At 43.2% G+C, this 13,862-nt stretch overlaps 1 protein-coding gene across 2 annotated transcripts in view; it reads right to left on the bottom strand.

Moving 5' to 3' along the window:
- Positions 1–218: 218 nt before the first annotated feature.
- AKAP12 (A-kinase anchoring protein 12) overlaps positions 219–13,862 on the bottom strand; it is a 35,230-nt gene continuing 21,586 nt past the window's right edge. For both annotated transcript variants that reach the window (XM_065680569.1, XM_065680570.1), the window contains 3 exons: positions 8,727–12,517; positions 3,504–5,441; positions 219–2,859 (listed from right to left, as the gene is read on the bottom strand). In XM_065680569.1, the coding sequence (XP_065536641.1) occupies positions 2,851–2,859; positions 3,504–5,441; positions 8,727–12,517 (5,738 nt within the window). In that variant the 3' untranslated portion in view covers positions 219–2,850. The remainder of the gene's footprint in view (positions 2,860–3,503; positions 5,442–8,726; positions 12,518–13,862) is intronic.

Raw genomic sequence — 13,862 nt, 5'->3', positions numbered from 1 at the left:
ACCTTACTCTTATTACTTCTTGTGAAGTATGCATATTTCATAGAAATCTACAAGCAGTTTAATTCTGTAATCAGTTCCTTTAATTCACATCAAAAGCTGAACATCAGTCAACAACGAATGAAGTGTCAGGAGCAAATCTAACTCTCTGAAGATGAAGCAACCATCAGAAAATAATTTACAGTAAGCAAGCCGAAAAAACACCACATATACACATTAGAACAAATTTGTAGTTGTATTTTATTTAATCCATGAAAATCTACCTTAAAAACACAAAATCAAATTTGGTAACCCAATACACTGGATTAGAGAAAGCTTCAAGCTTTTAAGCACAAGCCAGAAGTCACAGTCTCAAATGAGAGTTTCAGAGGCCAAAGCAATATGCTGGAACAAGGCAGTATCTTTATGTGGAGGCATGCCCCCTGCACCACTAGTGCAGTTTCAGGTACAGTATTTATTTAGCTGTCAGTTATAAGAAGCAGCTTCTGTATTTGTTTTATAGTTAAGTTTGTTGCATTGCTTACCTAGGCCCTGGATTAATAGAGAAAACAGGCAAGTTAAAGCACTCACCTGTCCAATTACTACCAACAGACAATTTACATTGTGGTAATGCTAGCTTTATTTAAATGAGGTTCAGACAGGAATTAACTTTACATATTATTAACAGCTTTGGAGCTACAAACGTAAGAATCAGGATTACACAGGTCATGCTACTGTTATTTTGTTTTACCTGCTGCAGTTACTGCAATATGGCTTAACGTACATAGGTATACAATTTGTACAAATTCAGCCAAATTTGCACTTGTGAGGTGTTATTAAGAGCATGATTAACTTGCAAGCCAACTTCAACCTGTGGAAACCAACCGAGGCTGTTGTAATTGCCCAAAGCTAAAGGGGAAAGCTGCCACTAATGATGGACAGAGATAGACTGGATTGTTTGAAACCACATTGTTTGGCTTTAAATATTTATATAATTTCCTCTGAGGTAAGGAAAATTCTTTTGATGCTTCCACACAGGGCAGCACCAGATGGTGCAATCACACCAGTGCAATCAGTCACATTGCTTGCTGTATGTGCAGCCTGAGGAGAGGCAAGCACCTGCCATAACAAGAGCATTTGTACACTAAAAGTTGATTTTAAAATAAATTACTATACAGGTAGGATAGTGAGCTATTGTTCAAATTGATGGGCATCAGTTTCACAAAGTGCGATTTGTAACCTTCACTTTAGAAATCAGAGCTGAAAGTACTGACTTGTACCCCATGTTTGATTTTAATGTAAACAACAAAAGAGAGGACCAGCTCCCGTTGGGGACAGACTTCCCACAACTCTTGGTCTTGGGGCTTCTTTCCATCTTTAAATTTTCCTGTTCATTCTGGTCTCCAGCTGTTGTCAAGTCCAATCCAACTTACATGAAGGTTTTTAAGATCTCAGCACATCTACGGTCTCATGAGTTTTTTTGCAATCCAAGGCAGAATTCATCACAAAACCTTTACACTCCTTCCTACTCTCCCCTCAATGAAGACAGGGAATTGACAGGAGCATGAAGGATCTCAGGAAATGCTGTGGTGGGAAAGAGGTTCAGGCAGGACTTGGGCAAGAAAGAAAGAAGGATGTTAGATGGTTTAAGTGAAGGAAAAAGCTTGGGGTTGGATGGGGCAGTGACCAGAAATGAGCAGACCCTGGAATGAGAAGGCTGCAGTTCGAAAGGGTTGTGATACATGCGCAAGATGACAGGGAAATGGTCAGTCAGGAGGGTTCTCAGAAACAAGAGGACTGCAATTAGAAGTGATCGGTGGATCTGACACAGGTCAGGGCTCTCCTTTTGTCTTTAGAAATATCATCGTTCTACATTAAAATCAGAACTGGGTTTAGGATATACATATAAATATTCAAAGCAAGACAGCCAAGTTTTTGAGAGATTTTACAAGCGGAAGAACCTGGAACAATAAATAGGAAACAATGAGTTATCAATTTCCACTTCAATGGTATCAATTTCCTCTCCAGGCTACTCTACAAAATTCATTTAAGGGTACGCCTAAATAATACAGAAGTATCATAGCTCTACATTAAAATCAGAACTGGGTTTAAGACATACATATAAATACTCAACACATTACAGTCCAGTCCTGAGACCTGAAGTCTGGAACAACAGAAGGGTATTCTCAATCTCCTTTCAAGCTACACTGTAGAAGTAATTTCTGACTGAATCAGGCCTGCACAAATACAACTGAAGGATGGACAGAGATACCTGAATGGGCCTGAAAGGCAGCAATCTTGAGCACCTTGCTCAAGAATTTGTGTGTGATCCAGTTCCTGCTGTTTGATAGACACGTCTGCTACTTGGCCAGAAGTCTCATGTGTTCTCATCAGTCAGCCCTCCTCTTTCCCCTCACACACAAGTCAAGCAGCATCTACAGCCACTCACTGGTCAAATCAAGGCAGCTACGGAACATGTTGGGGGCAAGGGAGACTGCAGAAAGAAAGAAGGGGGATTCGGGGATGAGTGAAGGGATTCAAGGAGATGGGACAGACAGGACACATGTTAAGTGAGGGGACAGTAACAGCTGTGGCACAAATTTTAGTGGTCTGTCCATTTACTCAGTTGTGCATCTCTGGTCTAAATGACGTATTCTGGGTAGAGGCAAATGGCCTTTGAATGGAACACATGTGGATATAGCCAACATAAAAGGCATTATTGTTTTAATAGAAATGATAAAGAAGGTGAGGTCTTTGAAAGAGTGGATGTTAACATCCAAGAATAAGGGTAGTGAATAAAGCTCCTGGTTTTGTCACAGGATTGTCAGTTGTTCTCTAGGACTGTTCTTGTCTCTCCAAATGCCACATGGATGTTTAGCACATCTGAAAGAAAGATGACAGTAAAAAATGCTTTATTAATGACAACTCACTCTCCCAAGAAAATATTATTTTTCCAAGCAGTTCTCAAAGATAGAGATAAAGGTCTATGACTTAGTGAAGACAAGTGCAGTAAATAACCTCAGAAGAGAATGTATCTTTCATTTCTGATTCAGATTTTACTGAAGTGCAAAGAGCTTTGGTACATGAGGCAACCCAGGTTTTCCATGGAAGGCAATACTCACATCCTTTAGATCTTAAAAAGAGCATTGATAAGAGAGGACGCATGTTTGTGGTTTAAATACCACACATTAAACATGTGCCATATATGAGTGTGTATCTAGGAAAACTGAAATCACATTTTCAACCTCCCAGAAATATCACCCCAAACTACAGGCCACGTCAAAGGCCATTAAGATGTGGGTAGCTGTACAAAAAAGAAACAGTGTTGAGTAGCCAGAGAGAGGCAGTAAAATGAGAAGGGAAGGAAAAGAAAAATAAAAAGAAATACGAGATCTGTGGCCTGTTCGTTACACTGGGGAGCAGCTGCCTTTTACCACAATGAAAAAGACACACAAGCAGTTTTTTAGATACCCCCCAAAACAATCTTGGAGAAAGAAAGAAATTGCTGTCTAAAAAATACTACTTACATTCAAGGCATCAGCAGCCACTGAGTTCTGACTTTGTGGACTATCACAGGATGTTCCTTCCTGGCAACTACCATCTTCCCATGTCTGTCTTTTTCCATCTTCCACTGGTGAGTCGTGATGGTCTTCCTCACTTTCTCTGCATGTTTGCTGACTTGTATGTTGATCTGGGATTTCCATAATCTGTCCAGCCTCTTTTTCCCTTAATTTTGGTAGGTGTACATCTAGGAGATCTTTGGTTGAATCTTCTGAAGTACTTAGTTCTAGTGTTGATTTCTGAAGTCTCACACTTTCCCTTGAAACATCTTCAAGCCTAGTTACAAATGATAAAGAATTCTGGCTTTGTCCATCTTTCAGTATCTCAGAAGTTAACAGCATGTCTTTTGTTTTTTCTACAGTTGCATGAATTTCTGCAGAGTCTGTTAAGGTAGCAGTTTTCATTATTCCTGATTGCTGGAGCTCTTGTTCTTTACTGCATATCTCTCCCTCTTTTACTGGAAGTTGACCATCCACCTGCATACTTTCCAGAAGTTCAGATATATTTGTATCTAATGGGCTTTTCTCTGTGGACTTCATGTGCTGCTCTGACTCAAAGGCAGCTGACTCTTCTGCTTCTGCAAGTTTGTGAACAGCCGTCTGGATGGCATTCAGTACAATTTTTGTACTCTGGGACTCTATAGTCACAGACTGGACAACATCCTGCTCAAATTCCGTGTGGGTGAGAGACAGGCTGTCACTTAGAATACCATTTTGTTCAGGTTGCCTTGTACTCTGGGGTCTTTCTTGCTCCTCTGATATTCCATTCACGGAAGCAGGACTTACTTGAGGCTCAGGTGCTTCTGCATTACCAAGATCTGCAGTCCCCCATCCTGAATAGTCAACAGCGGTAATTCGGACCTCTTCAGAAGCCATTTGCTCTGATGTGGTTGCCAAGGGCTGTATAGTTTCAGCTGGCACATCTGTGGGCATTAGGTTTTCTGCCATGACACGCTCTTCAACTGCTGTGCCTGCTACAGGCACAGGTGCTTTCAGAGCCTCCATGCCTTCAGCCTGTAGGAAGGCTGAGTCAGAGCCTTTGTCTTGCACAGTTAAAACCTCTTGCTGGACAGCAGCTGAATTTACATCAGCTCTCACAGTTTCCAGTTTTCCAGATTCCAATACTTCTTCGGCTCTTTCCACCAATTGCTCATATTCATCATCATCTTTATCAAAATCTTGAGTGTTTGAAAGTTCTTGTTCTTTTTCTGAAGTCTCTCCTCCATCAAAACTGCTTGGTGTTTCACGTTTCTTAGGACTTATGTCAGTGAGGACAGTGCTTCCATTTTCAGTGATATCTGGGCATCTTGATGCTAAAGTAGGTGCACTGTCTGCTTCAATCTGCGTGGGAGCCTCAGTGACAGTGGTATTGCCCTCCGAGTGTGTTTCAGTTTTGAGCATAGCATCTTCCATTTTGCCACCCTTGGTTTCATCACTGAGAGAGGGCATTTCAGTCGTTTTTTCTCTGCACTGTGGCTCTAAGACGGTCACAGAATCTTTTGCTGTAATGTGCCTAACAGTCTCATCTGTCACAGTTGGCTCAGCATCTGCAGCTGCTTCTGAGCCAGCTGTTTCTGAAGCAAGGGCAGAGGTTTCTACCTCGTTCTGCAGTGGAACTTCAGTAACAGTGAATTCTGTGCTTTTTACACCAAAGAGCACAGTACCATCTTTCTCTTCCTCTCTCTGAGCAAGCGCCCTGCTAGGCACTCCTTTAGTACAAGCTTGGTCTTCTGAGCCTAAGTCAGGAATTTCATCTTGTCTTTCAGGCTTAACAGGGACCACAGTGACAATTGCTCCTGTGCACTCTGGTCCCACAGTAAGGGTTTTGTCCTGTCCTTCAAGCTGCACAGGCTCTTCAGCTTTAAACTTCAAAGAAGCAATTTCATCATCTGTCTTGTCCTGCACCTGTGGAGAATTGCAACAGACTTGTGAAAAAGGGTACCACAAAAGTTCTGGGTGAGAAAGCACAAGCAAGGGCAAAAGGAGGAAGGCTACGGGAAGAGCATGAGGTGATGACACTGAGATTAGTGGGCCACCAAGACCCCAGTTTCTCAGGACACACAGCTCATTAAACAAAGGGCATCCTAAAGCAAACAACAGCTGACAGCACTTGAAACCAAGACTAAGCCAGAAAGATGGTGGGGAGGTGAGGAAGAAGGTAGGAATTGTGGGGATCTGTTACAGACCACCTGATCAAGAGGAACCTGTGGATGAAGCACTCTACAGACAGATAGGAAAAGCCTCACACTCACAGGCCCTTGTTCCCATGGGGGACTTCAACCACCCTGACATCTGTTGCAGCAATGGTATGGCCTGGCACAAGCAATCCAGGAGGCTCCTCGATTGTGTGGAAGACAACTTCCTTCTGCAAGTAATAGAGAAGCTGACAAGGAGAGGTGCCATGCTTGACCTCGTGCTCACCAACAGGGAAGGGCTTATTGGAAATGTGACGCTCCAGGGCTGTCTTGGATGCAGCGATCACAAGATGGTCGAATTCGAGATCCTCAGGACAGTGAAAAGAGCGTGTAGCAAGCTCACTGCCCTGGACTTCAAGAGAGCAGACTCTGGCCTCTTCAGGAGCCTGCTTAGTAAAGTTCCATGGGATATAGCCCTAGAGGGCAGGGGGACCCAAGACTGTTGGCTGATATTCAAGGATCACCTGCTACAAGCTCAGGAGGGCTGCATCCCAACTAGAAGGAAGTGCAGCAGGAGGGCCAGGAGACCTCCTTGGATGGATAAGGAGCTGCTGAGGAAAATTCAAAGGAAAAAAGAGGCTTATAAAAGGTGGAAGCAAGGACAGGCGGCCTGGGAAGAATACAGGGATGTTGTCTGGGAAACTAGGGACCAGGTTAGGAAAGCTAAGGCCCAGTTAGAATTAAACTTGGCCAGGGATGTTAAGGATAACAGGAAGGGATTCTATAGGTACGTAGCAAATAAAAAACAGACTAGGGACAACGCAGGCCCCCTGAGGAAGCTATTGGGAGAACTGGCTACACAGGATTTGGAGAAGGCTGAGGATCTGAATGACTTCTTTGCCTTGGTCTTCACTGGCAAAAGCTCTGACTGCACCACCCAGGTCTTGGAAGGTAGACGCAGGGACTGTGAGAATAAAGAACTAGGGCCCGCTGTAGGAGAGGAGCCGGTTCGAGACCATCTTAAAACCCTGAACATACACAAGTCCATGGGACCTGATGGAATCCATCCGCGGGTCCTGAAGGAGCTGGTGAATGAAGTTGCTAAGCCACTGGCCATCATATCTGAAAAATCATGGCAGTCAGGTGAAGTTACCAACGACCGGAAAAAGGGAAATATAACCCCCACTTTCAAGAAGGGGAAAATGGAAGACCCGGGGAATTACAGACCAGTCAGTCTCACCTCTGTGCCTGGCCAAATCTTGGAGCACATTCTCCTGGAAGGCATGCTAAGGCACATGAAAAACAACAAGGTGCTTGGTGACAGCCAGCATGGCTTCACTAAGGGGAAATCCTGCCTAACCAATTTGGTGGCCTTCTATGATGGGGCTACGGAACTGATGGACAGGGGTAGAGCAGTTGACGTCATCTACCTGGACTTGTGCAAAGCATTCAACACTGTCCCACACAACATCCTTGTCTCTAAATTGAAGAGATATCAATTTGATGGATGGACCACTCGGTGGATAAAGAACTGTCTGGACGGCTACACACAAAGATCTGTGGTCAATGGCTCGATGTCCGGCTGGAGACCAGTAACAAGTGGTGTCCCTCAGGGATTGGTGTTGGGACCGGTCTTGTTTAACATCTTTGTCAGTGACACGGGCAGTGGGATTGAGTGTGCCCTCAGCAAGTTTGCCGATGACACCAAGCTGTGTTGGTTCGGTCGATACGCTGGAGGGAAGGAATGCCACACAGAGGGACCTTGAGACGTTTGTGAGGTGGGCTGATGCCAACCTTATGAAGTTTAACCATGACAAGTGCAAGGTCCTACACCTGGGTCAGAGCAATCCCAGGCACAGCTACAGGTTGGGCAAAGAAGAGATTCAGAGCGGCCCTGCAGAGAAGGACTTGGGGGTGTTGGTCGATGAGAAAATGAACATGAGCCGGCTTCAGTGTGAGCTCGCAGCCCAGAAACCCAACCGTATCCTGGGCTGCATCAAAAGGAGCGTGACCAGCAGGTCGAAGGAGGTGATCCTGCCCTTCTACTCTGCTCTCGTGAGACCTCACCTGGAGTATTGTGTGCAGTTCTGGTGTCCTCAACATAAAAAGGACATGGAACTGCTGGAACAAGTCCAGAGGAGGGCTACAAGGATGATCAGGGGACTGGAGCACCTCCCATATGAAGATAGGCTGAGAAGCCTGGGCCTGTTCAGCCTAGAGAAGAGAAGGCTGCGTGGAGACCTCATAGCAGCTTTCCAGTATCTGAAGGGGGCCTGTAGGGATGCTGGGGATGGACTTTTCATTAGGGACTGTAGTGACAGGACAATGGGTAATGGGTTAAAATTTAAACAGGGGAAGTTTGGATTGGATATAAGGAAGAAATTCTTTACTGTAAGGGTGGTGAGACACTGGAATCAGTTGCCCAGGGAGGTTGTGAATTCTCCATCCCTGGCAGTGTTTAAGGCCAGGCTGGATAAAGCCCTGGGTGGTATGGTTTAGTGTGAGATGTCCCTGCCCATGGCAGAGGGGTTGGAACTGGATGATCTTAAGGTCCTTTCCAACCCTAACTATTCTATGATTCCATGAACACATCAGCCACAATAACTCCTGTTCATTTAAAGCCGGAGATAGTGCTGTCATTTAATTTCCTCCTTTTGCAGAAGTATCTCAGCTACAATTGTACCTCTGCCTACAACTGAAAATACCATCCACTATGTATGGTACCGTATGGATCACATACATATCTTAAGTACTCATGCATCTTCCATCATGCTGTGCTGTGCAGGAACCTTAATGGCAATTTTTTTAGCACCTTCAGATCCACGCACACAGTCTCCCACTATTTCTGTAGGAATCACATCCACCTCACTCTGCACACAAGACTCTGGACATCTGTGTGTGTGTCTCACTGGAAACGAACTTCAGTTGCCTACGATGCACAAGGAAGGTCTATGACAGTAATATTGCCACAACCTGGTTCTAAAATTGAGGCATAGTACCTAACACTTGCTGTTCTCTTTTACAAACCAGCCTTTGTGTTACACGTAATACTTACTGCAGTCTGTACTTTGGAAATATATTCATCTCTTGTCTCATCTACTGTCAACTCTGTTATGGGCAGCTTCTCTTGCTCTGAAGGCTCCTGCTTTGCAATTGGCTCTTCTTGGGGAGTGACTGCTTTGATGCTGTGAAACTCTCTGTCATCTGATGAAGGTTCCTCTATTGTCCTCTCTACTTCAGATATTTCTTCATGATCTTCTACAACTGCTTCTTCACATGCCTGCCACTGGCTTTCATCTCTCACTACATCTACATTTTCATATCCTTCTGTGCCTTCCTTCACTGCACCAGATATTTCACTTCTCTCAGAACCTTCATGTAGAACACTCTCTTCAACTCCATTTTGGGTCTGAATGCTCCCTGCACTTCCTTGGGCCTGGAGGCCATCCTCCTCATGTTCTCCTTTTCCCAAGGACTGTTCGAGCAAAAGAGTTTCCTGGCCTACAACATTCCCATCTTTAGCATCATCTTTCACTTCCGGCTCTATTCCTTGTACTGTTGCTGTCACGGTTCTTTCACTAACCAGCTGTGCTACATCTGCTGACTTTACTCTTTCAGCAACTTCATGAAGAACTTTTTGCGTCTGTTTCTCCAGTTCTTTCAAATTTTGTTCAGTGGCCTCTACTTCTTGTACAGGGGTAACTTCCTCTGTAGTATCTGGGGTTTCTAACTGTGAAACAGCAGAAACCATCTCAGTTGTCTCCTCAGCAAGGGACATTTCCATTGTTTCTTCAGTGCATAAAGCTTCTGCTGTCTCCTCCAGAGCTGTCACTGCTTCTGAGGTTAGCTCTATCTCACTTGCTGTGGTGTCATCACTTACATCCTTTCTTGCCTCTGGCACTGTCTTAGCAGCTGTAACTGCTTCTTCCACAGTAACATCTGATTCAAGTATTTTCTCAGTTTCTTCCTCTTCTTCTGCCTGCTCAATGCACTCTGTCAGAGCAGCAGATATCCAAGATGGTGACCTTTCTTCAATACTGGTAGCCGCCCTTTCCCCTTCCACAACAGTAACAGTAACTGCATGTACCAATCCTTCATGTGCATGCTCAATTTGTAGGGTCTCCTCTAACTTTTCTGCTCTCTCTTCCTTTGATGCTTGTTTTCTTGTTGTTTCAGCATCTTTTGCTTTTTGGGCTTCCATTTTCTCCTGCTCTGCTGCTTCATATTCAGATAAAGGAACAACAGCTGGAATATCTGAATCTTCTTCAGTCGTTTCTGCCATGTCTTCTTTTGCTTGTTTAAGATGAGTTGGCTCTGGCTTTCCATCTGACTTTTTCTTCCTACGCCCAGGCATCAGTTTTCTAAATGGTACCCACGATTCATCTTTTCCAGGCTCACCATCTGATGTTGAATGCTCCAGGCTAGATCCCACAACAGAGTCTTCGGTTTTCTCTTCCATTCTGGTTTTGGATCTCCTTCTTGGAGTGACTAACCTTTTAAATGACTCCCATGTTGAAATGCCTTCACCTTCAGATGGGCTTCCAGCTTGTTCTGGGGAAGAATTCCCTTGTCCTTGATCACTCTCCTGAGAACTAGTAAGAACTGCATCTGCTGCTGTTTCTTTGCTCTGTCCAGACTCTTCTACTTTTTGGCTTTCTTGACCGAGCTTATGTTCAGTTTCTTCATCAGATGATGACGATTTCCTTGCTCTTTTCTTTGAGGAACCTACGCATATAAAAGCTTCCCAGGACACAGAGGTGTCAACCTTTCTTTTGGGCTCTTCTGTGTTTTTTTCTGGCTTCTGGTCCACCCCATTCTCTTTTATTTCTCCTTGACTTTCATCAACAGTGTTTTCAGTTGCAGATGCTGCAATGCTCTTTGTCTTATCAGTTTCTTCTTCTTTATCACTTTCAGAAGGTCTTCTGACACGTTTCTTGGGAGTCACCATCTTTTTGAATGATGCCCAGGGAGTAACACTTTCTCTTTTTCGCTCCACATCTGAAATTGCAGCATCCTCATTTTCAGTGACCTGCATTCCATCTACAGGTTTTTCCAAAGAAGGAATTTCATTCATCTCCTCAGGAGAAGAGGCAGAACTCTCCCCTTTTTGTTCCTCTGGGCTATCTGGGGAATCTGATAAGTGTTGAATTGATTCTCCCTGTTCCCCTAACTTAGATTCTTCTCTTTTGCCTTTATGCTTCTTTCCAGACAGTTTTTTTAATCCAGTACCTGTAAAGAGTTTCTTTAAAGGGCTGCCTTGTAGTTTATTTTTTTCTTGAGAAGACAGCAGATCAGCTTCATTTGTGATACCTTCTGGAGGCTTCTTTCCAGCTGCCTCTTCAGGAGTTATTTCATCTGGTTTGATAGTATCAGTTGTAACTATGCCAGTTTTTCCTTGTAAGCCTTCATCAGTGGGTTTGATTGACTGTTGATTATCCTCTGTGTCAACCGAATGTTCAGAAATAGAAAAGGACTTTGATCCAGGAGCATCTGGAGTCAGTTTTGTCTCTTCTTCTTTGCTTGCTTTCTTCTCTGTGGCTCTGTCTTGAGCATCTCCTTTTGTGATGACTTCTGCTGTGGGTGACGCTTTCAATTCTGCTTCCTCTGATTTTTCATCATGTGTTTCTTTCCCCAGCAAGGCAGGTATATTCCCTTCTCTTCCTTCAGTTTTTTTAAGCTGTTCACTAGAAGTTTCAAGTGCCAAAGATCCTTCTTCAAGTTTCTCTTCAGAGGATATTTCAGTTCTGTCATCTATTTCACACTTCTCCACTGGCTCCAGTTTTTCTCCCACAGGTAGGACTTCAGAGGATATTTTCAATTCTCCGTTCACACTGTCAGCGACAACAGATACCACTGATGCTGTTTCTTGCGGTTTCTCTGTCACCTCACTTTCTTTCTCTCCTTCTTCAGTTTTTTCTTCTTTTTTACCAAGATCTTCTGAGATTTCCACCGGTTTCCTTTCCTGATCTTCTTCAGCTTTTTTCTCCTTCACACTTTCTTTAACAGATGCTGCTGCTACATCCTCTTTTTGACCCTGCTCATCAAGCTTAGCTAGCTCTACTTTCTCACTTGCTTCAACTCCTGTGGCTGCCACAGTCTTTTCTAACTCCTGCTTTTCACCTTCAGTTTGCTCTTTCTCATATGCTTCAATGGTCACTGCTGTCACATTCTTCTCTTCATCGTGCTTCTTCAGCTCAGAGTTCTCCTCCCTTTCAGTGGTTTCAGTTGTTAATGTTGCCCCCTCTTTTTCTTGCTCCTCTTCTTTTGTAGGAGACTGTAGTTCATCATCTTTAGGCTTCCTGAAACTCTTCTTTTTTCTAAATCCAGTCCATCCCTGAGTAAAAAGTTTTCTTAGTGGTGATGCAGTATCAGTGGCTAAGGCAGCTGACTGAGAACAGATCTCATTTGCTTCTGGTGTTTTAGGAGATTCATCTTCTGTTTTGTCATTTTTCAGTGCGTCTTTGGTGGTGTCTTCTGCAGAGAGCGCATCCTCAGGCATTACTGTTTCTTCTGAGCTGACTTCTTTTTGATCATCAGCTCCTTCAGGGGCTTGTGTTTCCTTTTTCACAGTAAGCAGTTGAACTGGTTCTGATTTTCCAGTCTTTTCCTTCTTCACTGTGAATCTGAACCCAACAAATTTAAAAACCTTTTTAAAACCCAGATCATAAGACTGTGGCTCAGATGCGTGGTCTTCTGCATCTTCTTCCGAAGATGGCAACTGTTTAACTGCATGAGCATCCTCTTTCTCAGCATCTACACCATCCCTGGTGCTTGAGTCTGATGGACTTGTCTCCATAGTTTCAGCGTCTTCCTTCAAAGTTACACTGGAATGCTCTTTTTGTCCAACTGTTTAAAAAGGAACAAAGAAAACTCCAGTCAGTTTCCTTCTCATTTAATGTTATATTATACCTTTACAGAATTTTATTTTTAATTTTTATCGAACTTTTTTAAACATACTGTTCTATTATCTGTGTGCCTCTTCTATGTGCTGATTTTTTTAAGGACTAGTTTTTATTGTAAGGTAACAGTAATTCCATTTCTTCCTATCATTGGATGGGTCTTTTTCAAACTTTATTTGTAAATGCGCCTGTCAAACTCATATTCTCTCATTCTCTTTCCTTCTTTTGCAGTTTGGTGTTTTTGTTTTAGTTGGTTTTTGTTGGTTTTCTATTCTATTCTTTCTCCATGCAGAGAGACACCTCTGAGGGAAAAGGGGAAACAAGCAAACAAACGAAGAAACAAAAACCCCTTGCTGAACTAAAAATATGACACGAAAAATAAAAGCTATTTTACAGATCTGTCCCAAAAGAACAGCAAGATGTGAAAAAGCCTATGGGAAATCTGTTTTTCTGAGAACCTGTAACCCCAAAACCAGTTACATTACTATTTACTTGTTTTAAAGATCATGAATCTTGGAATTCTCCCATACATCACATCACCTTTATAGCCTTTATAGAGATTCTCCAAAGCAGTGATTTAGTGATTTGATCCACCTTTAAGCTGGCTCCAACTCTGCAGTTGGTCCTGCTTTGCTCAGGGGCTGGACCACCTGGTCTCCAGAGATCCCTTCCAGCCTAGAGGCTCCCTCCATTCTGCTTGCCTATGTCCCCGTTGTGAAGAATGGCATCTTCATAAATGCATAGACAATGCAGACTAGGTAAGGCTGACACATAACTAAATAATAAGCAAAACTAAATCTACAAGTCTACTGGATCTGTAAAGGGCAAATAACGTTTACAGTCACTATCAGCAGCATACTGGTTGTTGTCTCACAGTCAACATAAGGAAAGCTTTTTGTTTTCCCCTTTATCTAACAGTTCAAAATTGTTTACTTCAATAATTAACTCCTAATTCACTTAAAAGTCTGACCTCTGGTAACACCCTAACTCCCTGCACATCTTAAAATAGATGTTCAAACCTAGTCACTTGCAAGGGAGCGGAGTAAGAAGAAATGGGTATTTTTCTGAAGAAGACAGGATTATTACTCCATTGGTAATATACCTCTTGCAAACACCGGAACACTCCACAAGGAGAAATAACTCTGAGAACACTTAAGGCAGTGGCAGGGTGGGGAAGGGAAATAAGATTGTAAGCATAGCTAGAAGCAGCAATAACCCACTGAACTCGCTTTTCATTTTAAGACAGTTACCAAAGAAAAACCCATGTGTTTATTTTATTTTTTTTTTACTTA

The sequence above is a fragment of the Lathamus discolor genome, chromosome 5 (assembly GCF_037157495.1).
Source record: "Lathamus discolor isolate bLatDis1 chromosome 5, bLatDis1.hap1, whole genome shotgun sequence".
Classification (NCBI taxonomy): domain Eukaryota; kingdom Metazoa; phylum Chordata; class Aves; order Psittaciformes; family Psittacidae; genus Lathamus; species Lathamus discolor.
Note: the sequence above shows the minus strand (reverse complement) of the source record. Positions and strands in the feature narration are given on the sequence as shown.